The sequence below is a fragment of the Crocodylus siamensis genome, chromosome 15 (genome assembly GCF_052110815.1).
Source record: "Crocodylus siamensis isolate JL-2025a chromosome 15, ASM5211081v1, whole genome shotgun sequence".
Lineage (NCBI taxonomy): Eukaryota > Metazoa > Chordata > Crocodylia > Crocodylidae > Crocodylus > Crocodylus siamensis.
Window position 1 is genome coordinate 15287672 of NC_143409.1, and position 26829 is coordinate 15314500.

General features: G+C 45.6%; 1 protein-coding gene and 1 long non-coding RNA gene across 4 annotated transcripts in view; one reads left to right on the top strand and one right to left on the bottom strand.

Moving 5' to 3' along the window:
- MTHFS (methenyltetrahydrofolate synthetase) overlaps positions 1–23945 on the bottom strand; it is a 37913-nt gene extending 13968 nt beyond the window's left edge. The window contains exons 1-2 of one of the 3 annotated variants that reach the window (XM_090028508.1): positions 23826–23945; positions 15725–15986 (exon numbers count right to left, since the gene is read on the bottom strand). In XM_090028508.1, coding sequence (XP_089884634.1) covers positions 15725–15986; positions 23826–23828 — 265 coding nt within the window. In that variant the 5' untranslated portion in view covers positions 23829–23945. Of the gene's footprint in view, positions 1–15724; positions 15987–23200; positions 23475–23499; positions 23790–23825 lie in introns of those variants that run through there. The other 2 variants (XM_090028507.1, XM_090028509.1) reach the window with 2 other exon arrangements.
- On the top strand, positions 23609–24672 carry LOC149852139 (uncharacterized). Its single transcript, XR_016439278.1, has 2 exons — positions 23609–23746; positions 23880–24672. It is a non-coding gene; the product is annotated as an uncharacterized LOC149852139 (long non-coding RNA).
- The last annotated feature ends 2157 nt before the right edge of the window (positions 24673–26829 follow it).

The window sequence follows — 26829 nt, forward strand, 5'->3', positions numbered from 1 at the left end:
GTTCACACTAGTAAATCTATAGCATACTGACACCTGCCGGTGAAATCTCTTCACAGCACTTTGGAGAACAAATATGTTAGTTTGGCAAATCTCCCTCTCATCCCAAGGAAACACGTTTGCATCACACATACACAAAGAAACTGCAGTCCGCACAAGCTGGAATAACTGAGCCGTGCCAACGCTGAGTGATAACCTTACATGGTGCAGCAGCTGCACTGCCATTCTGTGCTTGGGAGGTCAGGAGTCCTCCTCCAGGAGTCTAGGACTCTCCTAGCACCCAGGATAGAGGAATAGAAATGTGCTGCAAATTAACAGGATCACCGCATGGCCTACCTCTCAGCAGACAGAATGAGATTAAATGGGCTGAGAAAAAAGATCTTATCACACTAGATATTTCATAGTTTCATAGCTGGTAGGGTTGGCAGAGACCTGAGTAGATCAAGTCCGACCCTCTGCCATGGGCAGGAAAGAGTACTGGGGTCAAACAACCCCAGCAAGGTGCTTAAAGACCCCCAGGGTAGGGGCCAGCACCACTTCTCTTGGAAGTTGGTTCCAGCTCCTAGCCGCCCTGACAGTGAAGTAGTGCCTCCTGATATCTAGCCTGAATCTAACCTCTGCCAGCTTGTGACCGTTATTCCTAGTCACTCCTGGCAGTGCTCGGGGGAACTGGGACTCCCCCAGTGCCTGCTGGTCCCCTCTGGCCAGTTTGTAACAAGCCACTAGATCCCCCCTCAGCTTTCTTTTGTGGAGGCTGAACAGGTTCAGGTCCCGTAGCCTCTCCTCATAGGGCCTGCCCTGCTGCCCCCTGATCATACGAGTGGCCCTCCTCTGGACCCTCTCCATGTTGTCCACATCCCTCCTGAAGTGCCGCGCCCAGACCTGGACGCAGTACTCCAGCTGTGGCCTGACCAGTGTCCCATGGAGGGGGAGGGATCACCTCCTTGGACCTGATCGAGATGCATCTGTGGATGCATGACAAAGGTGCGGTTGGCCTTCCTGACCGTGTCCCCACACTGCCGGCTCATGTTCAGCTTGGCATCAGTGATGACTCCCAGATCCTTTTCTGCCTCTGTACTGACGAGAAGGGAGTTCCCCAGTCTGGTCTAGTGGTCTAGGGCAACAGTCTCAATTTGCAGCAAGGGAAGTTTAGGTTAGATATTAGGAAGAATTTTCTCACTAGGAGGGTGTAGCAGGGCGCTGAGATGCCTGCTAATTGTGGAGCAGCAAGTAAGGAGCCCAGCTGAGGGTTGCCAGGGCAACCAGTAGAAGTCAGCTGACAGGAAGGGGCAGGGCCTGGCCCCTATATAAACCCCAGGGCTGAGGCCAAGCAGGGAGTTCCCTGCTAGCAGCTGTAGAGGAAGGAGCTCTGCCAGACTGACCAAAGAGGAGAGGCTAGACTGCAGGTATAGCTGTGAGACTGGGGGAGGGATAGAGCACCCCTGATGTGGCGGAACTAATGTTATAGCCAAGTGGCTCAAATTTATGTTGTAGCCAAGAGGCTTGAGTTTCTGTTTGCTGTTTACAACCAGTGGTTTGGGTGAGGCTATTAGGAGTTGGAGGAGGCCTCACTGGGGGCCCATGGTGGTGTGGGAACCCTAGCCCCAAAGAGAGGGGCAGCAAGAAAGGTGCCAGAGAAGGCACAGCATTTGGGGGTACTGACTCCAGCGCCAGTGAGGGCACAGCATTTTGGGGGTGCAGGCCCCAGCCCTAGAGCAAAGGGCCAGGCACAGCTATGGCCACCTGAGCCCATCTGTGGGGGGGTTTGAGACCCCCAAGGAGGAGAACTGGGGCCAGGCATGGCTATGGTCACCTGAGCCCACCACAGCGTGAGAAGCCCCAGAGCAAAGGGGGCGCAGCTGTGAGACGAGGGCCACGGAAAGCCCAAGCGCCAGAGAGAGCGCAGAGAGCCAGACAGTCCGAACAACATCTGGGACATCAGCGAGGCTTGGGGAGTAGTAAAGGGGCGGCTGGAGCCACGCATAGCCCATAAGGCTGGGGGCGCAGGAACACCCGTTAGTGCAACATGGCTAATGCACAGGAGTAGAACTGTGTCCAAGAATACAAGAGGCAGCCTCCCTTTTTTTATATATTATATATATATATATATAAAAGATCAAGACATGGTGGGCGAGAATGAGGGTGCTTTAAAGTAAACTTGGCACGGTAGGGGGCGCTACAGGAGATCATGGCCACCACTAGGATCCCACTCCGTGATAGAGTGTAGTAAAACACTGGAATAGGTTTCCCAGAGAGGTGGTAAAATCTCCATCCTTGGGGGTTTTCAAAACCTGGCTAGACAAAGCTCTGGCTGGGATGATCTAGCTGGGGCTGGTCCTGCTTTAAGCAGGAGATTGGACTACATGTGACCTCCTGAGATCCCTTCCAACCCTAATGTTCTATGATTCTGTGATTTAATGGTATGTCTGTGTCCAGGTTAGGATATGCCAGTGGCCAGAGTGGGCAAAGTGGGTCAACATCCACTATTGTTATGTGTATCATCCTTTTCTGGGGACAAAGAAGGATACAAGCTCTGCTCTGCTCCCTTTCCAGACTTTACATTTCCTCCAAAAATCACAATCAAAACCAATTTTTCAGCAGAAAAAGGGTGAAGAGCAAATCACTCTGTTTAAATTGGCCTGATGAACAACGGTACTGACATGTTAATGTTTCTCCCCTGCTACTTTGACATAGGTCCCAGGCCATATTCTGGAACAGAAGCTAACGTGTTATTTTCTTTTGAAAGACTCCAGTATTTAGGAAACAGCACCAAGAAAATAACAGAGTTTCTGTTCACATTATTGTCAAATAAACCCTCTTGGAAATAAAACACTTCAGTGCCACTTACAGGGAATCTGAAGCCTTTTACTATGCTCTTTTCACTTTCTTTAAACTTCAATTGATTGTGGAAGAAGTAATCTTTCTGGGTGTCCTAACAAAGACATATGCCATAAGGCAAATGCCAATGCAACACTTCAGAATGGTTACAAAATAAAGCAACCTTTTAAAGCCTTAAGGAACTTTAGGGCTAGGGACAGAAACGACACTTAAACCAGTATAAGTGATCAGAAGCCCATTCAAATCTGTAACACAAAAGAAGTTCAGTATACATAAATTGGTTTTGGACATTTTGAAAGTGATTTAAGATAAACATGGATGGATGTAGTATCAGACTTAACACATCTACATTAAATCAATTTATTGAACTTCTGTCCCAGGTCCCCTCTAGATTCAAGTTAACCCACAGTCCCCAGCACGCTTTGCACCTCTCCCACAAACCCTGCTTTGCAGGGTGGGCAGCCTAGCTTTGATCCATGCTGTCTGCTCCAGCCCAGCAGGGAACTGTGCTCCCCTGCTTCTGGCCTGGGCCACTTCAGGCATGTGGCTACATTTCCAGAATTGAAGGTAAATGTCTGTTCACTTGCTTATCGGTTCAGTCTGTGCAGCTTAGACTAACCTGAGAAGACTGAACTGATTCAGCCTCAGGCTTTTTGATGGTCTGTACTTGGGTCTATCTTCTTTCATAGGCTAATATTCCAGAGGTATTTACTACATCAGTCTCACTGCAAAATACTTTTGGTTCAATTCAGTGTAGAATTAAGTGATATGTAATTCCTACTTTCACAGAAGGAATTCAGAAGATGACATTTGAAAACATTACAAAAAATAATTCCAGCAGGAAAAAAATTAGAGAGCCAAGAAAATGTCCATATGGGAGGAGGAGGAAAATATTGAACGGTTTAGTTTGCACAGGATACAACATGATAGCAGCATATGATGAAATGATATTACCATAAAGGAATAATGAGTGCTTTAGGGAAGGTCAACCAGATCATCATATCTGCCCTCTCGGAATGGAAATTTGCTGCCTTAGAGTATCCTCAAATTTAAAACTGATCAAGTAAAATATACGTTTGCTATAAAGCATACCAAATCAACCCATGGAACTCTTTGCCACCAGGTAATACTAACATAAGAGCTTAGTACAATTAAATATAACTAAATTAAACACTTAAAGGAATGATAAGCATAGGCAATGCGTAGAGGGGAGACATGGGGGGGCATGAGCCCCCCCCGAGAGTGCTGGTGCTCCCCCTGAGAGCGAGTGCTCCAGGTGGTAGGGGGCACAGAGAGCGCTCATGCCACCCCTGAGATTGGTTCAACTGGCTGCTGGGGGACCCCCCCACCCTAGTATTGTCCTGCTGGTGGCCCCCCAGACTCAGGAGGCATCAGATGATAAGAGCACTCATGGTTACTTAAAGCAAGAAAGGAACAGCTTTGTCTTTCAGGGAATAAGCCACTTGTTGACTGATGAAGGGTTAGAAACAAATTTCCCCTATGGCTGCATTATTGCAGGGGTATACTCTGTGGAACTTCTTGCCACAGAGTAAGTGGCAGGAATCTCTGTGAGTGAGTCTCTGAAGCAGGAATTAGATGGACCACTAGCTCCACTCAGGGTGGTACTTCCTCTGTTATGAAGGAAATGGTATCTCTCCACCAGAGAACTCAGGCTGGAATGTTCATGCCTCACTAGCACTGAATTTGCTCTTCTTATGCATATCACAATCCTACGGCTCATTGTCTTCAAGTAGAAGTTCATTCCAAACTTTAAATCATTTCATTAAAAAATAAATTACATTAAGAACTAAGCCTTGATTTTCAATTTTGTTTCATGGCATGGTCTCAGCTGTGCTTTTTTATGACCAGTGCAAAGAGATTTTAAATTATAATCTATTCCTTGACATATATTATACTGTAAGTTTTAATCAAGTCTCCCAGAGGGGAAGAAAATCTAATAGTGCCTTCAATCACTTTACAGTCTTGTTTGGAGCATTTTCTGTTTTTCCACTTTGCAGTGATATTTAATATCATTGCTTCCAACATATCTACATTCCATTTCTCTGGCAATCTGAACACATCTTATTTAAAACTGTTCCAGGAACCTCCAAGGTACTATAACTATGCATCTTATCTCAAAATTATTCATATTGTTCTATAAATCACTCTTCTACCTTCATATATTGATATAAAACAATTAATGGATCTGAAGTGACATATTAAGATATTTACTTTGCTCCCAGTTACAGTGCTTTCCCTTTTTGTCATTTTCTATTTTTTAAACCCCCTTATGTGCTTTGTATTTCAAAATCCTTGTATCTCTGGTGCATAGGTTGTTTGTTTGTTTTTTAAATTCAACGTCTTACATTTTAGAAAAATGCCACTTTTGATTTTCAACCTCAGCGTAATACAGTCAGGATAGATAACCATTCCAGGTATCCCAGTGCTAAAAGGTCTCTATAATATTAAGCTGCTAAAATTCTCAGCTGATCTTAGCCCTCAAAGTTGTGAAAGTGGTGAGTGTGGCATTTTGAAAGTATAAATAAGTAGCAGGAGTGTAAAGGTGGCTGGAACAAACCATTTGTGGCTAAAAAATATTTCTGCAGGGCAGTTCCCAGTGACAGAGTCTAATACGGGGCTAATGACCCACCAGCAATAATTTCAAAGTAGTTACAAATGGGTTGGTGCAATTGTAAATGAGAAGTATCCAGCCATTTTCCTTTCAATGGGGTCATAGTAACTAGTGTGCATAGCCCCAATATACCAGCAATAAACTAAGTTTCCTGTGTCCTCCCAGCACGAATACGTTAAAATTATATGTTACAAAACTGCCCAAACTGTTCTAGGACTTCTAAAGGTGCAGCCCAAACCTGAAGGTCTTAAGAAAAAATAAAAGACAAAGGACTGGCAAAAGACAGGTGACAAAGAAGCAATGTAAAGATAAGCTGACGAGAATGTATCTTGGTACTTTCATAGTCTGTCTGATTTTGTTGTATGTTGTATATTTATTAGCTAGCAAATTGCTTGTAAGCATTTTGAGGATACAATATTAATTTTGCAATTATTAGGTATAGAGGTGTACTGATACAGTGGTCCAGGATCAGATCGGCACTGATATAAAAAAATTGGCTGTATTGGAAATCAGCCTGATGCAACCGATAATTTGGCCAATAAATGCTCATGCATGTGCGCAGGCACAGCTCAGCACACAGGCAGTGAGGAGCACAGCCAGGCAGCATGGAGAGCTGCGTGCAGCTGGTAAGTCCGTTGTGCTGGAAGGGGAGGGAGGAGGGAAGGGGCATGGCAGGGCAGATCAACGCCCCCCACGGTAAGGAAGTGGAGCAAGGGCAGACACTGTCCTGCTGAGACGGGATGCCGGACGGAGCCATCACTCATCCAGGGAGCGCAGGGGGTGTTGATCTGCCTCCCCGTGTCCCTTCCCTCCACCCTCCCTTTCCACCACAATGGACTTACCAGCTGCATGCAGCTGTATCAGAAATCGGATCAGTATTGGCCAATATGCCTCCTTAAAAATCAGCTATCAGTATCGGCACCCAAAATAGCTATCGCTGCACCCCTAATTAGGTAACAAGTCATTCAAGTTGCCAGTACAGAGAATTCTGAAACTTTTGGACCTAATTATTGAATAATAATATGCATTTAAGATTAAGAGTCCATTCTTAATTTATTAAATAACTATTGAGATAAGGTATTTATTAAAATAGATACACACCCCTATGTGTATATACACAGGTATTTACAGGAATATAGTTATAGTATGTTATAATGAGATATTCATAGCTGTATATGCTATGCACATCTGTCTGCCTACTGCAGTGATTCTCAACCAGGGTGCCACAGTGGATAACCCAGATAAACCCAGAGACTGCAAACAGGAATGCATAGTGTTAAACACATTCTGACCTGTTGTGGTCTTTCTGAGTATTTTCTGGCATTAAAAAAAATGAGAGAGAAAAATTTTAAAGCTGATATTTTCCAACGGGTGCTTGGAGTCTAACATGGTTGAGAACTACTGGTCAAGAGAGACAGCGTGTTATGTATAGAGAAGGCTGATGATACTAACCATTCTTCAGACTGCTCAGCACTTCTCATCAGCAGACCCTGTGGATTTCTAGTTGCTTCTAAGTTTGCCAACTTTATCTGAATTGTTATTGGACCATTTTATCTGAATAGGCTGAAATTTTTCATGCCAGGTGTTTGCCTCAGGCTGACTTTTTATTTTTTTGGGTGGAAAACGCCAGCCAAAAGAGTTCACTTGTTTCCCAGAATAAGCCGGGGGGGGAAAGGGAGGGGCATTCCTTTGAAAAGATCTAGTGCCTCAGTGCTTTGGAGGAGAGACTTAATATGACAAGAAGGTGGCCTTTGTGTCAGGAATGTGCCTTTGCCATCTTCATTAAAACCCACCTAAAATTGTCCAAGTTATAAACTCTGGAAAAACTGTAGTTTGCATAGACTCAGTAGACACTTGTTCATATTCAATGATGAGAATCTCTGAAGATCCCAGTGATCATGCTTGTGCTTTTCACAGCTTCCAAAACCCCACCCAGGCTCTGCAGGTGCCATTCCTAACAGAACAACCGAGCACACAAACCAGACTACCAAACTTAAAAGGGCTCTTCTGTAATGTCTGTTCCTAACTTCTATGGGTTAGTGATCTCAAGGACAGGAGACCTGGACTGCCTAGGCAAGGAGACTGACAGTATAATGAGGAATGAAACCCAAGATTCCCAAATCTCACCATTCCTCTGCTCCAGCAAACTCCTGTTCACATTTGTGGAAAGCTCAGATACTGGAGATGAATAGCACAGAAAAGCCCATAAGGCTTAGTTGCACTGAATACAGCCTTGGGCTGTACACTGAACAAGGAGGAGAAAAAAAAAACTGAATAGCTGGTCCTAAAGTAAACATCAGCCAATCTAGGTGATGAATGAGGCAGGGGTCCTATGGACAAAAATGTACACTATCACATCAACAGACATGCAAACACAAGGTGGCTACACTTGAATGCTGGCATCTCTTAGCTTGAATGCTTTACACACACCCACACACACACACAGAAACCAAGTGGAAGCCAAATGCCTAATTGTCCTTTGTATATTTAAACTCTCCCTCAACTGAATCATTTAAAACATATCTATAATGTATGACGCCTACCTCAACTATCAGTCTGTCTGTGTTTGTTAATGACTATTCAGGATTAATGTCTAGGAGCCAAGATATTGTAACATCCCTAAGCCCATATTCAGCCACAAGCCTGACTTTGAAGAGCATAAAGAAGCCACAGGATCCCACTGAGATCAATGGAAAAATATTGAAAATAAAACACCATAAGACACAAGCTTAAGATGAAATAAAATGCATAATATATATATATATTTTCTGATGTGCAAGTCTTCAAAAGAGGTGCACACAAATATAAACATATCCAGGATATCAACACTGATAAGGGTTCTTAAGTCATACTGGGTACATCTACACGTTCATTAATGAACCGTAATTAAGGTACATTTGGTACCTGTAATTACATGTACTACATAAATGTGCCATTATCAGCATTACTGCACATGAGCACCAGTACCTGCTTTTTTGATGATGCTAATGCACAGTAGACTAATACTGCTGTGCATTAGCACAGGTTTTGCCCACTGTGTTAATACATAGTAGAATTAGTCTACTATGCTCGAAGCATCTCGTGTAGATGCACCCACTGACAATAATAACAACTTATCTTTTATCTAGCAATTTTCATCCTTAAATCTCACAGCACTTTTACAATAGCAGGTGTAACAGGGAACCCAAACCCTGTTACCTTTGCACAGCAGAGGGAGACAAGAAAGGAGAAGACTCCTCCCAGGACTCAAACTTTTGAGTCTTGTAGGGGAAAAAAGGATGCTCCCAGGTGGGGGAAGAGAGCAGATTATGAGCTAGCTGAATGGGAGTAGGCAGCTAGAAACCCATAAACTGCAAGTGCATATGGTGAAGCTAGCTGTCTGGTTAGGCAGCAAGGACACCACTACAATTTAGCCCGAGAAATAACAGTAAGCTTCTCTGGAGGCTAAAGGGATATACCTACCGCCAATCAGGACAGCACCTGGCTAGAAGGGGGGAAGCCCAGGATATAAGCCTGGGCCCCTGAGGCAGATGCAGCACAGCCCCGAACTCTGCAGGAAGAGGAGCTCCTGACAGCTCAGGCTGGTGGGGAGTGGGAGCTGCAGGCTGTGGCAAGTACTCCAAGGGCTGAGAGACCGAGAGAGCTGGGAGGTGGCTTGGCAGTGGTATGACAACTCAGAGGAGGGGCTTTGACAGTTGGAGTTTAAAGCAGTTGCTTGCATTTTTTTGTTTTAGTTTTATACTGGAGGACTGGAAGTGGCTGTAGAGGTGGAGAAGACCACAAGCAGCAAGTACCCTCCATTGAGGCCTAGAGATCCAGGGCCCGAAATAATGGACCTGAGCCATAGGGTCTCAGCCAGAGAAAGAGGGCTGAAGTTGAAAAGGCTGAAGCTCAAACAAGGGGTGGGGCCTGAGGGGCCCTGTGTTGATTCTGGGTAGAAAAAAGAGAAAGAGAAAAAGAGTCCCTACAAAGGGCCAGATGGGGAACCACCAGTCAGGTATGGGCTAGCTAGGGACTGGCTGGGAGGCCATGATAATAGTCCTAGGGTACCCAGAAAAGGACTATCCCTTTCTCAAGGGCAGCCTCCCTCTAAACACACGGTGGTTACCATCAAAATTATGGCAGGCAATAAGTAGGAGGTGGAGTAGACTGGGTAGTACCAACAAAAAGAGGCATGGACGACCTATCCCAGTGGGTAAGTAACATTATGCCAATTTACAGATAAGGAAAAACAAAGTAGAGGAATCAAGTCACATTCCCTAGTTTCCACAGAAGATCAGTGGCAAAATGGAACAGAATTGTCTCTCATCACTCCCAGTCCAGGGCTTAATTCACTGGACTACACTAAAACACAAGGACATGAAAGCTGATAAGGAAACATTCTTTTGTCCTTTGTCACTTGTATGTCTATATACAAGAGCTTTTGCTTTATCCGGTTTATTCCTCCTAAAGTCATGAAACAGATTTCTACCATGGGCTGCTGTTCAGCCAGCCACTGTAATCCAGATGGACTTTAAACAAAATTAATAGTTAGAGCAAGTAACACACAGTGTAATGGCTCCCTTCAGTGCATATTTTACGCATGGTGGTTAGAGATTTGCACATATAAATTGGGATGTATTGGGAAGAGATTATACTCCTGGATTGTTCCAAAAAGGAGCATGGAAAATGTCAGTGCAGATGCATCTCAAAGTCTTTGTACTAACATGGAATAGGTCTGACTAGAAATGGACCAAGTCATGCATTGTACACATATGCTTACCACAAAGGATGAGCTTTTTCACCTTTCCTCATTATGTTGCTTAGTACTTACAATGGCCAAGACAGCAACACTTCAAGTGACAAATGGATGGTGTCATTCATACGTGGTAAAGAGGATGAAAGACTTCCACCAGAGAAACTGCTATGATCTGTGTCAATAATGTGTGTAATACATTGTGCTGTCAAGATGTAAATAGAACAATACTGATTTTACAAAGGGCTTTAACAACAGAAGTATCTCTATGTACAATATATAACCTGTAAACCATACCCAAGAACTATGAACACTCCACACAGAATAGATATGAAGCCATCCTTCACAGGAACCAGACTTGTAAGAAGGAAATTTTTTTTATAGATCATCTAGACCTGAGTTTTTGGACATGTAAAATGGATGTAGTCAGTGGTAACATAACTTATTTATGTACCTGCAGGGTATTTCTTAGAAATTACATCACAATTTATGCAAGCAATGGGAACATTGCTACTATAACATCATGTTAGCTATCCATAACAATGTAAATGCCTTAGATCACCACAGTATTTGATAAAATTATGGAGATAAATGATTCATACATGCATAATTCCAACAAGAAGGATATGGGTAGCAGCAAAGCAGCCTGTGTTCCAACCAATGTACTGAAGATTGAAAAATATGGCAACAGCATTTTGCAGAAGCATTGTCCTTGTTTCTGCTGGGAGTGGTCTGTCTGGTTTGTGTTTCATCAGGCAACAGCATCAGGGTCTAAATGCCCTTACCAGACTTCCAAAAGTTATTCAGGGAAAGAGGAAGGATGTCTGTCCTTCCAGCCTGTGAATAGGAGAACTACTGAATCATCTGAAGATGTCACACACAGATAGAAATATAGTGCCATGGAGGTCAAGCATAGGAAAAAGTTGAGGAAAAAGTCCAAGTGCCAGAAGCAGTGTGTATATATGTTGCTATTAAAGTTAGTTGGAAAAAGAGGAACAATTTCTTTCAGTTCAATTCATCAAAATATTGAAACTTGAAAAAACATGTGCCCAGCTCCATTCTACTACCTCAGTGTTACTTTAAACATGAGGCAGGAGATTCATGTGAAAAAACATCTTGGATCTCTGCCCCTGCCATATTGCAAGTCTTCCTTGACAGGCTTCTTCTACAAGGGCTGCAGTGGTTCTTGTGTAGCCCCCTTTCTAGCTAAATTTCACCCAAGATGTTCCTGTCTTCCCTTTCTGTTGTCTCCTAGAGGCCTGTTAAATGCCGCTAACTGTATTTCATCATGCATCGTGTAGCTTGTCCCAAGTGGCTGAACTAAGCTGAATTAATAGAACTTTGGCAATTTTAAGGGTCGCTATCAGAAGTCCCTAAATCTGCTGATGTATAAAATGGTAATTCATTAGACACACTTTAGGGAAGCAAGTAACAGTTGAATAGTTCCATGTAGATTTCATACTTCAGCATCCAAACTATTGTTTGAGATAGCATATAGGCTGATCCATTGTACCCATTTCATCTGTCCACTCCCATCTCACAGTAAGTGCAACTACACTACTGTGACTTAACCTTGAGTGAGGACATATATAACACACTTATACCAGCATAACTGAGTTTACAGGGGGGAAAAAGTAGTAGACAGATGATAAAAACCACAAGGTTACTTCTCCTGAACGGATGAAGACTTGGCCCTGAAAGAATCAGGAGTAAAACTTGACTGGTTCAGGTTACATTGATTCTAGAGGCCTGTTAAATACCATTAGCCGTATTGTGTGCAACTACCATAAAATGGCTACATTTCTGTCTGTGTATCATCCCATTGTAATTTATGCTGGCATAGAAAACTTATGTAAAACATACTGGGGTATGTGTTCATTCAAGATAAGCAACACTGATTTAAATTCTACTTAATGTGGACCATAAGCAGACAAAGGATTCAGATAGAATCATAGAAAATTAGGGTTGGCAGTGACCTCAGGGGGTCAGCTAGTCCAAACCCCAGCCCAAAGTAGGACCATCCCCAATTAAATCATCCCAGCCAAGGCTTTGTTGAGCCAGGCCTTAAAAACCTCCAAGGATGGAGATTCCACCTCTCTAAGGTAACGCATTCCAGTGCTTCACCACCCTCCTAGTGAAAGAGTTTTTCCTAATATCTAACCTAAACTTCCCCTGCTGCAACTTGAGACCATTGTTCCTTGTTCTGCCATCTGTCACCACTAACAACAGTGCAGCTCCATCCTCTGTTGGAACCACCCTTCAGGTAGTTAGAGGCTGCTATCATATCCCCCCTCAGTCTTCTCTTCTTCAGATTAAATAAGCCCCGTTCCCTCAGCCTCTCCTCATAAATCATGTGCCCCAGCCCTCTAACCATTTTTGTCACCCTCCGTTGGACTCTCTCCAACTTGTCCACATCCTTTCTGTAGTGAGGGACCCAAAACTGGACACAGTTCTCCAGATGTGGCCTGACCAGTGCTGAATAAAGGGGAATAATTACTTCCCCCAATCTGCTGGCAACTTTCATAGTTTCCTAGTTTCTAGGGTCAGAAGGGACTTGAACAGATCACAGAATCTGGCTCCCTGCCCTGGGCAGGAACGAGTGCTGGGATCATAATACCCCACTCAGATCGCTATCCAACCTTGTCTTGAAGACCCCCAAGTTAGGGGAAAGGGCCATCTCCCTTGGGAGCCCATTCCAGAGCCTGGCAGCCCTAACCGTAAAGTAATGCCTCCTGATATCAAGCCTGAACTTACTCTCAACCAATTTGTGGCTTTTATTCCTTGTTATCCCAGGTGGTGCTCAGGGAATCAGAGCCTCACCTATTTTCTGCTGGTCCCACCTGGTGAGTTTATAGATGGCCACCAGATCCCCTCTCAGTCTTCTCTTGTGGAGGCTGAATAAGTTCAGGCCCTTTAATCTATCTTTGTAGGGCCTGGCCTGCTGCCTCCTGACCAGGTGAGTGGCCCTCCTCTGGACCCTCTCAAGGTTAGCCACATCCCTCTTGAAGTGCGGCACCCAGAACTGGACACAGGACTCCAACTGTGGCCTGACCACTGCTGCAGAGGGGAAGGATCACCTCCCTGGACCTGCCTGTGATGCATCTGTAGATGCACAACAAGGTGTGGTTAGCCTTACTGACCACTTCCTCGCATTGGCGGCTCATGTCCATCCTGGAGTCAGCAATGACTCTGAGATCCCTTTCAGCCACTGTGTTGTTGAGAAGGGAGTTCCCCAGCCTCTAGGTATGTTGCAGGTTCCTTCTCCCTAGATGCAGCACCTTGCACTTGTCTGCATTGAATTAATTCTATTCTCATCCACCCACCTCTGTAACCTGTCTAGATCTAGCTGGATTCTGTCCCTCCCCTCCAGTGTGCCCACTTCTCCCCACATCTTTGTGTCATCAGTGAATTTGGACATGCCCACCTCCAAGTCTCTGATAAAGATCTTGAATAGCGCAGGCCCGAGGACCGAGCCCTGGGGAACTCCACTGCCCACATCCCTCCAAGTCGAAAACAACCCATTTACCACCACTCTCTGGGTGCTACCATCAAGCCAATTTGCCACTCATATGACTGTGTAGGCATCAATGCCGCAGTCACCTAGTTTTTTTTATGAGCATCTGGTGAGAAACAATGTCGAAGACCTTCTTGAAGTCCAGGTAGACTACATCCACCTCAACACCCGCATCCAAGGACTTTGTGACCTGGTCATAAAAGGAAACAAGGTCAGTCAGGCAGGATCTGCCTGCAGCGAACCCATGTTGGTTGCCCCTGAGCATTACCTCCCATGCTGCCCCCCCCAGATGTGCACCTTGATCATTTTCTCAAAGATCTTCCCAAGGACCAAGGTGAGACTAACTGGCTTATAGTTACCCAGGTCCTCCTTTTTCCCCTTCTTGTAAATGAGGACCACACTGACCCTTTTCCAGTCCTTTGGGACCTGGTCAGAGCACCACAAGTGCTCAAATAGCTGTGCCAGGGGCCCTGCTATGACTGCCGCCAATTCCCTCAGTACCCTCAGATGAAGAGCATCCGGGTCTGCTGATTTAAACATGTCCAGCCCCTCCAGAAGTTCCCTGACTAGATTGTCCCTGACCCTAGGCATGGCATTGTGTCCACTGAGCCTGTCTGTAATTCTAGTGGAGGAGTTGTCCCAGTCCCTGCTCAGAAATATGGAGGCAAAGAACTCGTTGAAGAGATCAGTTTTTTCCTTTGCTGCAATCACCAGATTGCCAAGCCTGTCCTGAAGGGGCCCCACGTTACCTGGTGCCTTCTTCTTACTCCTTACATATTTGCAAAAGGACTTTTTGTTATCCTTAATTCTGGTTGCCAGCCCTAGTTCCGTCTCTGCCTTGGCCTTCCTAACTGCCTCCCTGCAATCACGAGCAACAAAGGTGTAATCCTCCTTGGTGATAGCCCCTTGCTTCCACTGATTGTATGCCACCTTTTTTGCCTTCAGGCCCTCCAGGATGCTCTCACTGAGCCAAGGGGGCTTTTCAGCACTCTTGCCCCCTTTGGTTAGTGTTGGGACTGACTTCCTCTGAGCTCGGAGGATTGTTTCCTTAAGGAACAACCACCCATCCTAGACTCCCATCTCATTGAGGCTCCAAGTCCCCAATGTCTCTCTTACTAATCTCCTTAGCTTATCTTAGTTTCCTACTAATGCAACCCAGCATGCTGTTAGTCTTCTTGGCAATAAGGTCACATGGTTAACTCATATCCAGCTTATTGTCCACGGTAACTCCAAGTGGCCCCCAGCCTAGCCATTCTGTCTCCAAGCTGTACCGATGCATGGGATTCTTACGTCCTAAGAGCAGGACTTTGGACTTGTCCTTGTTGAACCTCATGACATTTCTTCAGTCTAATTTTTCAATCTAATTTTTTCAAATCCTCCAATTTGCTAAGCCACTCTGAATCCTACCCCTACCTTCCAGCATACATCAATAAATGAACATCAGTAAAACAGCATAGCTGTTCATGTGTCCAGACCCTAGATGAGCACAGCTCAAACTCAGATTCTGAGCATGAATTATGCATTTTTTTAAATGAATACTCTTTAAAAAATCTGTGAATACTCTGTGAAGATGTCCACTAGAATAGTTAAAGAAAACAAACACAGAAGGAACATGAACACAGGCAACAGGTATGTTTAGATTTATAAGCAAGCAGACATCAGGTTGAGGAGCTGGCTTTGATTTAGAAGGATAAATGACAGTAAAATTAGCACTGGCTAGAATTGTATATTGACCTCTAAACTGACTTTAACACTATCTTATGAAAAGCCAAAAGCATAAAACTGGTGTTTTAAATCACTGAGATTTATTCATGGAGAACAATTTGTAGGATTTAGGATTCTAAAAGCACTCTCATTTACACCTATGGACACCACCCTGAAAGTTCTACAACTTCCAGAACCAGAAACCAGTTTGCCTTTGCCTTTAGCTAACCTCCACTAACCACCAAATTACTCTTGCTCAGTGAGATTAATTGTTGGACTGAGGTTAGCAAAAGAAAACACTCACCCCCAGACAAAGCTTCTTCCCGTATGTCATCATCACTCGGCTGAAGGATATTCCAGGATGTCACAGAAAGTGAAGAAATTTCTTCAACTGATGCTAACTTTAGCATATCCATGTGGTTGCTCTGGGGCTTGTACTGTGGAATGAAACACTCTTTGCCCTGATTAAAAATGTCCTTAATGATGTCTTCTGTCTGGATTTCATCTTGCATGCTCAGGAAGACTGCAATTCTTTGGGACTCTTTGTACTTGGAATGGCCAATCACCTACACGAAAAAATTACTGCAGTCAGTTTATGAAAACTGGATAAATACCTCAATCTCAGCGAAAGGCTTGGAAATATAAACTCTGTCTAACGTTTCATCCCTGGTAAATTTGTGCTGTTGTGTTTTCACTAGCAATAAAATCAATACAGATGATACTGTGTACTCATGTTTATAAACCATATTAGTATCATTGAGGATATAGCAACAAAGGTCTGGAGCAGCATTTAAGAATTAACTCTCAAGTGGAACATTCCTCTCTGCTTGAGATTCCTTACACACTTACAAGCATTCTCAGAGGACCAACACTGCTGTAGAAAAGGGGCTGAAGGTGAGAACCTGCTAGGCCTGGGAAGTCCTTATTCATCTTTATCAGCTTTTCTCAACCTGTGGGTCATGACCCAAAAGTGGGTAGCAAGAATATATGAAAGGGTCAGAAACAAACTTGAAAAATGAATCAACAAACTTGAAAAATGGATTCTCCTTTAAAGGAGAAAAAATGTGGGAAATCTTAACTTTTCCTTTGCAGGCTGGCAGAGTTCCAGCCTGCAAGGGGTTGCCTGGGGCCTCCCATGCCCTACGCACACCCCACGCTGCCCCACTCACCCACCCCCTGCACTGGGGACCTGGGGGCAAGGGCCAGGTTGGGAGTAAGGGGCACTGGGTCAGGACTGGCCATTGACGTTTACAAATGGGTCTTGGTACAAAAAAGGTTGAGAACCGCTGGTCTTTATCACACCCTGCATCACATACCTGGGCCTTGGCAGATGGAGGAATATGTCAATTATTGTAACTCAAGAAGGAAAAAAAGCTAGGTAAAGCTTTACTTTAGGAACAGAATTTGAAGTTTGAAGCCCTTTTCAAGGACCTGCTTCCTTAGCCTGACCTGAGCTTTCTGTAAGAAGCTGAGGTCCCAGGTTTTCTCTCTCCCTTTCTGCTAATAAGAAAGTCTTATTGCTGCCCTCTCCAAGCTAAGCCAGGGACTGAAAGGGAATTGCCTTGCTCTTTTTTTGGTATCTTAGAGGCCCTGTGCCTCTTACCATAGTTCTCTCCCCACATCCACACAGGTTAGTCATAACACGCATACAACACTTCCTGCACAAGGAAGGAAAGTACCTCATTATCATTTTACAGAAGTACTATTCCTCACTCCACCCCTCACCACCTTCAAATGCATAAGCCTTTTGATGTATTATTCCAGAACATGGGTTAAAGCCCACCAAGTAGAGCTATAAGCCCCCTTGATTGGGGGAGCCGCTAAGGGCATATCACTGATTACTTGGGATAACTAAAAGACAACATGGGGACAGACCCCAAATGCATAGTCTGTAGGATGCATCTGTGACTCAAGACAAACAGGACCCACAGAGTAGATCTTTCTCATGGGTTTGGTGGGAAGATAGAATCAAAACTTAAAGCTTTTGTCCCATTTTCTCCATGGTGTTCTCAAGTTGGGGCATAAATACCTGATTACTGGAACTTCTCCTGGTATATCCAAAAAATAAAATGACTGTATGGCCTGTAAGCATTCAAAACAAGAAATGTAAGAGCAAGGTTCACTAAAAAATATTTTTTTATTTGGAAACCTGTGAAATTATGCAGTCCTTGCGATTCAGAACAGTTCATAAAAACTATACAGAAATTTCCAAAGAGGAAAAACGTTGATCATTGTCATGGCTATTATTGCAGAATCAGGGCATGCAAACAGCGTGACTTCAGTCACGAGCACAAACATTGACCCATCCAGAAGCTAATTAAATACTAGTAGAGAAGTAAACCTAGTGCAGCTACTCCAAGTTGAATTAAGTTGTTTTCAAGATAGGAATTTACCAGTAAAGTTTCTCTTGTCTCAGGTGCAACTGTGTATAACTATTGGGCAGTCAAGTTTTCATCCTTTAATTACTTAACATGTTTTCTTGACACTTTCAAGCATTTCTCTGAGGCTTGCTACACTATCTCCTAACAATATTTATTATTTATTTTTAACATTTATGTTCTGCCCTATCCAAAAGGCTGAGAGCATCTTACAATAAATCAGCAATCCACAGATAAAAAAATAACAGATTTCCCAAAGCTTCAGAATTCAAACCTGAACTCCCACTCCTCTGCCTAACTGCCCCATAAGCAAACCCTCCAGCCACTCTCAACTAGGCCTGTGCGAGTCAGCAGCAATCCGATTAGGCTTTGGATCCGGTCACTTCAGATGGCCGCGATCTGATCCAGAACTCTGGACCAAGTTTCTGCATCTATCTGGCCAAAGCAGCTCCAAAGTTTGGAGCACCCTCAGAGATCTGGCCATAGAGTATAATGTGGAATCAATCAAGTATCTATAATGTTGTTGTTTTTTGTCCAATTTGGATGAAACTTGCAGGAACAGTAGCCTCTTCTGAGAGCATGAAACCTGCCAAGTTTCAAGAAGCTCGGTGCAAGGGTTTGGGAGGAACTGTACCCCAAATTCTTGAAAGCCAAACTCATGTCATGGTTGTGTGTTACACCACAGGGGGGTCAAAACTGCAGGCCACAAAGCTTGTCAGGTTTCAAGGAGATCAATGCAGGGGTTTGGGGGGAACTACACCTCAAGCTGCAGACAAGCAAAACTCATGCCATGGGTGACACTGCGTGTGTTCAGGCGCAGCGGGGTGACAGCTGCAGGGATGGTGGCCCCTGCTGAGGCCACGATGCCTGCCAGCTGTCAAGGAGATCGGTGCAGGGGGGGTCTGGGGCCTGCACCCCTAGCTGCTGACAGGCAAAACTGGTGCCAAGATGGTGTCTGTCTTGGGGCAGTTGATTGTCTGTATTTTTTTCTCTCCTTAGCCTGGTTTTGTAGGTGCTGATTGATGCTCATTAAGTCATTATGTAGTAGCTAGGTCCTGTGTATTGAGCTTGTCCCTCAGTCCCTGGGTGAATCATGATTGATTGGTAACTGGGAACACAGCAGCTCAGCAGCCAGGCCTGCAGCAGTGTCTCCCCTCCCCGGCCCCAAGACAGACACAGCCAGCCCCACAAGCACCCATGGCATGAGTTTTGCTTGTCCACAGCTTGAGGGGCAGTTCCCCTCAAACCCCTGCACTGGATCTTCTTGAAACTTGGCAGGGCTTGTGGCCTCAGCAAGAGCTACCACCCCTGCAGTTTTCACCCCACTATGTTGTAATGCCTAGATGTGACAGGAGTTTTGCTTTCAAGAATTTGGGGTGCCATTCCCCACAAACCCCTCAACCAAACTTCTTGAAACCTGGCAGGCTTCATCCTCTCTGCAGAGTCTACCTGCCCTGAAAATTTCATTCATATTGGACACAAAACAACAAAGTTATAGATATTTTATTATTTCCCCATTATACCCTATGGCCCGATCTCCAAGGCAGCTCCGAACCGCTTCGGGAAGCCTAACGAGGCAGCACTTCGACCCGGATGTGCTGCTTCAGACCCTGAAGCGTCCGAAGCTTCTCTGGATCCGAAGCTCTGTCCAAAGCCTCGCGCAGTCCTACTCTCAACCATCTTTCCCAACCACTATTTACAATCAGACAGAAGAAAGCGCTTCCTATTTCTCCCACTCCAGCCCACCCACTACACTTCTACCTCACTCCCACAGGAGATCCCTCCACCCTCCCCCAGTGTCCCTTTCAAGCATGTATATCCAGCTCCTATAGAAAGGATCTGGCTGTCCCGAAAGAACATATAATACAATGTAGTTAGTTATTTGTGCCCCAGTCTAAAAAGAGGTCTGGAAGGAAGGCATGGTAGGTGACACGTTCAAAACTAACTGATTCAGAGAGGCATGAGCTTTTGTAGCCAACAACCTACTTTGTCAGATATTAGGAATGGATTTAGACCTGACAACTCCATTCCTAGCATCTGACGAAACAAAGTGCTGCCTACAAAGCTCTGAACCAGTGAGTTTAAGGTGCCACTCTGCCCTACTTTCTGTCTCTTAGAAGTAAAATTAAAATGCTTGCAGGATTGGTACTTCAATCAATGTCCATAGTATGCTGTGAACTAGACAATTGTTCCCTATCTTCCTTATATAGCTTTATTTTTTTTAAAGGTGGCAACGTTCAAAAGCATTCAGTGTTGGCTTAAATCTGCTTCCACTGACAACAATGGGCGTTTTACTAATGAGTTCAACAGAAGCAAAGGTAGGTCAATGCTGAGTGCTTCTGAAAACTCCATCCTGCATGAGATTGCTCTTAATTAAACTGGCAAGGAATAACATCTCTGTCTCCAAAGGATAGAGGGTAGTATACTACTCCAAAATTCAAAGGTTGTGTGCTCAATTCCTGAGGTTCACGATGTATATTTCCATTACATTAAATATTAGAAGAATAGTATGTCAATAGAGGAAGATTTACTTGAATCGTGCCTGCTTGGACATGGTAGAAATCTACAATCCCTTAAGATTGTGAACATCCCATCCCAGAAATGGCTACACCAAGATGCTAAACAAATTCTCTAAAGTGCTTTGAGGTCTTTTGTGAAGCAAGCTATAAAACAATGTAAATCATCCAGAAGGCCCTAGCACAAAGAGGGAGACAGTTCTATTACAAGCAGGGACTTGAAAATAAAAGTTTATTGGGCTTATTAAAACAAAAAAATTACATCTATAAAACAACTGTAATTCATACATGCACTGGGCATTTGAAAAGTATGTTTTATTAGCACGCTGTGTCTTATATAGTTAAATGCTGCAAGATATGCTTTCAAATTATAAGAACAATGTGAGAAATATAATTGAGGAATGAAAATATGCTAAAATATACATGGAAATATATGCCAAATGGGACAAGCCCTTTCAGTACAATTCAGCATTGCTACATAAATATCCTTAGAGAAGGCCAGTGAGGCAACAGCTTTATAAAATGTTCACATTGTAACCTGCAACCCCATGCACTCTGGCCTACTGCATTTCCTTTCAACCTTGGACCCTGCTCTTGTAAACCAGATCACTCCTGCTTTGGTTTTCCCCAGGCCCCCACCATTGACAGAACTGCTCAAAGGAGTTGTGTCAGGTATATTTGCAGTATCAAAGGACTTTAAACCTAGCCCTACTTTATATGCAACAGTTCAGAGGCTGATGACAGGTCTGTCCCAGCAGGAATTAAATGTGTACATTTAGAACGTGCTCTGAGGAGATAAAATGCTCCACTGTAATTCCTCCAGCAGCCCAGAATGCACAATGCTCAGCCTTTCCCATTTCTCGGCTCTGTGGAAACCCTCCTAAACTCTACTGCCCAAAACAGCGAGCCAACACCTCCTCCCATCCTCAGGGATGCAACCCTGACCACCCAGGTTCAGCTTGTCAGTTTGCTGCTTGCTCTAGCACCTCCGCGCAAACAGCAGCAGCAATCAATCCTACTACCGCCACTGTGCTGGGTTTCAGCTCTGCCCCGGCATGGCATGCAGTGAGCCCACTGGGTCTCAACTCTGCCTCAGTGTGATATGAGCTCGCTGGGTCTCAGCTCTGCCCCGGAGTGACATACAATGAGCCTGCTGGGTCTCAGCTCTGCCTGGACATGAGTACTAACCGCCCCCCCCAATCCCAATCCAAATTCAGTGAAATGGGTACAAGGTTCTGAACCTTTTTTTTTCCCATTCCTTTCTCTTTACTTTTCCCCCACCCACTTCAGCTTCGAACAGGCTTTTTCTCAAGGCTTCCCCCCTCCCAAACCACAGCTCCCACGCTGGTTTCGTTCCACCTCTGAGCCGCATGTCACCCCCTCCTTCACGTCCCAGCTACATGCCACCCCTCCTGCGCCTCTGAGCTGCAGGCCACCCCCAGCCCTGCCTCGAAGCTACACGCCCCTTTCTGCACATCCTGGCTACACGCCCCCTCCTGCACCTCAGAGCTACATGGAGCTGGACTGTTCTCAGTGGTGGCAGATGACAGAACAATGAGCAATGTCTTGAGCTGCAGCAAGGGATGGTTAAGTTAGATATTAGGAAACACTTTCTCAGGAGGAGGGTAGTAAAACACTGGAGAAAGTTACCCATAGGGCTACCAACTCGGAATGTACTCGGGGAGGTTGCAGCACACAACTTAACAACATGCAAGCACACAGGCACGTTGGTGTCGTGTATCTCAGTTACAGATTACGGTGCATTGTCTTTCCGTCATAAAGGCAAATGCACATTACATTTTAAAAATCTGCAGGACAACTGCATAAGTCGGAGACAACATTTAATATGTATTTGAATGAATGAGCCCTATCCTAGGGGTTCCCAAACTCTGACAGACTTTGCACCAAGTTAAAATGATACGACCTTAAGTGTACCACCAGCACATTCTTCAGCTCAGCCGTAAAGACCACCTGCAAGTTTCTGTCATATAACATAATCAGGGCCGTCCCTGTGGGGGACCGCCCCATGCCCCGCGCTCTGGGGGGTCCCGTGGAGCCGCTCGCTACCTCCCCACTCGCCTGCTGCCAGTGCTGCTGCTGGCATCGGCGGTTGCAGCTTCTTCAGGTGCGGGGCCCGGATGGGAGCCGGGGTGAGGCCCTGCACGGGCTGATTTGCCCCGGGCCCCACACCCTGCTCAGGTCGGCTCTATAAGTAATTATAACAAAACCTCTCGGACAGGCTGTCTGTGTAGCACTGGTGGTACACTGACCTAGGAGGGCCGTCCTCGAGGACATCCTGGTTTTCTGCTACTCTCACCTCTGCTGATATGAAACCTGATGCCTTTATGTCCTCTGTGTTTCTCTTCAGGAGAAACACAGAGGACATAAAGGCATCCAGTTTCTCTTGAAGAGAAAAACAGAGGAGCTAAACTGTCCGGTTTCTCTTGAAGAGAAAACCAGAGGAAATAAAGGCATCCGATTTGTCTTCAAGGGAAAAACAGAAGAGATAAGGTGTCTAATTTCTCTTGAAGAGAAAAACAGAGGACAAAGGTGTGGGGTTTTGTATTGATAGAGGACAACCAGACCGTCCTGTACAATGGCCGCCCTATGCAGCGCCCCACAGGTTGGGGACCACTGCCTACCCCCCACCCAGAGATTTCCCCCTGGAGATATCTACCGTCCCTGGAGCACCCCCCCGCCCCCCCGGCAGTGCTGGAGGCGGGGCCGGGCGGTTTAACTCAACCGACCCCCCCCCCGGGTGATACAGGCCCGCTGCTCTCCCCCGCCGAGCGGCGACGGCGGGGCCCGGCCCGGCCCGGCGAGACTGGAGGCGGCGGCGGGTGGCAAGGCCGCGCGTCCCCGGGAAGTCCCCGCGGCGCCACCCACCTGGCGAACGAGCAGGCGGGACTGGCGCCGCTTCTCCGCCTCGCTCAGCGCGCGCAGCCGCCGCTTCAGCTCGGCCCGCAGCACCCGCTTCGCCTCTCGCAGCGCCGCCGCCATCGCGCCGCCTCCTGCTTCCCGCCCCGGGGGCTGGAGGGGGCCTCGCCTAGCCCGGCCCCTGCTCGAGGCCGCACCAGCGCCAGCGACAGGCAGGACTCGGTCTTCACCCCCCGCCCCGAGGATGGTGTTTTTTATACAGCCCGTCCCGGTGCTTCCTTGTGGGAAAGGCCTTCCTAGTATCCAACCTCAACTCCCTGGACACCGCTGCTCCTTCGCCACCGGCTCCATGCCAGAGTGTGGGGGGAGACACGAAGATCAGGCCCCGTGCGCCCCTGACCGGGGTGGACAACACGCCGCGACGTGGCGGGGGTAGACGACATGCCGTTGTCCGCCCCGGAGAGAGACCGCTCCCTTCCCAGTCCAGGCTGCGGGGATGGAGGGGGGGTTGGCACTCGGCCCCCCCAAGCATTGCCCACCCCGGGCTAGCTTGTTGTAAGCACCCTGCTATTAAATCCCCTTTCGGTCTTCTCTTCTCCGGACTAAATAAGCCCAGTCCCCTCAGCCCCCTCACCATTTTTGTTGCTTTCCACTGGACTCTCTGATTTTTTCCACATCCTTTCTGCAGTGGGAGGGCGGCAAAACGGGACGCAGTGCTCCAGGCATGGCCTCAGCGGTGCTGAATCGAGGGGAAGAGTCACCTCAGTCCGCTGGTAACGCTCCTACTGCTGCAGGCCAGGATGCTGTTAGCCTCCTTCCAACAAGGGTACGCAGTCGATAGGTAGGCAGATGGGAAATAATCACGTGCATGGGCAGATCCAGGATTTTGCGAGTGGGGGGCGGCATGAAGAGGGTGAGGTGTCTCATCCTACTGAAGGCAACAGGTGTTTTTCCCCAGTTCAAAATAAACTAGAAGTTTTACTCCTCTGCTAGGGGCCTTGGGCTGTGTTGTTCAGTTGAAGATTGGAGCAAAAATACATATAACTACACTGTAGTGAGTTAAAAACAGTTTGCCCACCTGTGAAATAGGTGCTTCGTGACCAGGAGAAGCAAACAGACAGGTGAACTGTGAAAGAGGAGCTGAATGGGTGAAAATCAGGACCATTCAAAAGAAGAGTGGGTCATTGAGGCCTGTGGGATGAAGAGTTTAGAAGGCGTAAGGTAGAGTTTAATGAGCCGTGAAGTCAGTGGACTCCCTCAGCACTGCCTGATTAGCAATGCTGCTGCCATTGCCAAGCAAGTGATTTTAAACTTTGGGCGGACCAGGAATCCAAGGAGGTGCAGATGCCCAGATGCACCTCCCACCCCTGTCCATCCCCTCCACGTATTGTTTAGAAATGTCATGGCTTTTAAGCCATGCTGCAGACTTTGGGCTTATGGTTGGTGAGAAGTAAATGCCAGGCATAACTATGTTAAAAACACTTTGGGGTTTGTTTTTTTTCCTCCACTTGTTGGTACATTAGAAATGTTGTCCTAGATCACCGAGCTGACTTGCCCAGGAGCTGAGGTGGTAAAGGTGGCTTGGTTTGTACCTTTGTGTTTCCTCAGTCCTCAGGCCAGTCTAGAACTAAACTGGCTTTTCCTTTAAGGCATCCTGAAGCTGACTGGTATGTGTATGCACAGCATTACACACGCTCTGCAAGTACAAGCTTTCCAACCCACAGCAGGGTTAATTTTGGGGGCCCAGTGCCAAGGTCTGGTTTCAGGATCCTACTCTTTCCTAGACAACCACCCTAAGACCCAGGTATAATGTACTGGGGGCCCCTGACCGGCATAGTACCCCTTGCAGAACCATCACTTAACGCTTTTACACTTAGCACTGATCAGACTTTACAGAGAAACCACCCTTGTCCCAGTTCTGCAAAGAAAGGGGAAGTACATTTTAATATCATTTTAACACTTGTCACTCAAGTGATTTCCTACCTGCATAATAGCCAGCTGTGGGCAAGATAACAAAAAGTTATCTGGAAAGTTTGGGGAATTCTTTACAGAACAGGAAAGAGACAATGACTTTTTTTTTCAATTTTTTTTGGCTTTGCATCTTCCTTTTCAGATTGTCTTCCGCTGTACGTACTAGGAAAGTGCATTTGGTTTGCATATCTGTCTCCCAGTGAAAAAGACAGGAACTCAATCATTTAGCTTATGTGATATAACAAAACACCAGCAAGCATGCAGCAAAAGAACAGAAGGTAGGGAGATGGCATTAGAGGGTCTGATGGGTCTCTGCCCATGGTGTTCTCTGATATCCTGAAACCACCTGCTAGCTACTGTTCTTTGCTGCTGCTGTTTGACTTTCTTATAGTTTCATAGCTGGTAGGGTTGGAGGGGACCTGAGCAGATCATCAAGTCCGATCCCCTGCCATTGGCAGGAAAGAATGCTGGGGTAAAACGACCCCAGCTAGGTGATTATCTAGCCTCCTTTTGAAGACCCCCAGGATAGAAGCGAGCACCACTTCCCTTGGAAGTTGATTCCAGATCCTAGCCACCCTGGCTGTGAAGTAGCACCTCCTCATGTCTAGCCTGAATCTACTCTCCATCAACTTATGGCCATTATTTCTTGTTACTCCCAGTAGTGCTCGGGGAAACAGGGACTCTCCCATTGCCTGCTGGTCTCTCTTGGCCAGTTTATACATGGCCATCAGATCCCCTCTCAGCCTTCTCTTCTCTTCTTCTCTAAAAACAAGGCATGACCATTTCACCAATAATTTGTGACAGTTGTTGTGATATTTTAAACAGCTGTGTCTGTGGGGTTTTGGCATATATATATATATATATAGGTCTGCAGCGGATGTAGCAGGATAGAACTTCATATCAGTAGCAAAACCAATGCCAGCAGCATTAATACACTATGACTATTAATATACTATCTGATTTCCAAGTATTGTAGTATATAGCTAGTACCCGTTGACATTACTCTCGTCTTTTCCTTAAATACAGGGCAGATAGAGATTTTGCTTCTGGCAATGATAGATCATAGTCCTACCATCCTTTGCTTACATCTAGGTCTCAGCAACAGAAGGCAGGTGCTAGAACTTTTGCACCTTCTAGCTTTAATTCTATGCTTAAAGGAGAAAAAAGACCATGCCTGGCTTTCTGTGTTTTAATTAAAATTCTTTAGTCCCATAATTTAAAATATATTATTTGATGAAAGAAAATAAAGTTGTACAGTAAATACTGTCTGAAAGTGAATAAGATTTTTGGTCTCTAGGGACTACTATACAAATAAATATATTTCAGCATTTATTTAGAAAGCCATTCCTCATAGTTCTCAGTCCATCTTGTCTGGTATTTTTCTTCCAGTGCTGCTCATTGCCAGATGCGTCAGAGGAAAATAGAAAATCTACATCCTGTACAATGATCCTCCATTACATACATTTTCCATCTAATATATTTTTAATGCACACATAATGGTGATGTTGTTGTTTGTAGCCATGTTGGTCTAAGGACACTGGCAGACATGGTTCTTTGGGTAGATGTGAGATCTTTTATTAGACCAACTAAATAGTTGGAAAAATTGCTGTTTGTAAGCTTTCTGGCACAAACACCCTTCTTAGGGAATAGGGAGAGTTTGCTGGTGA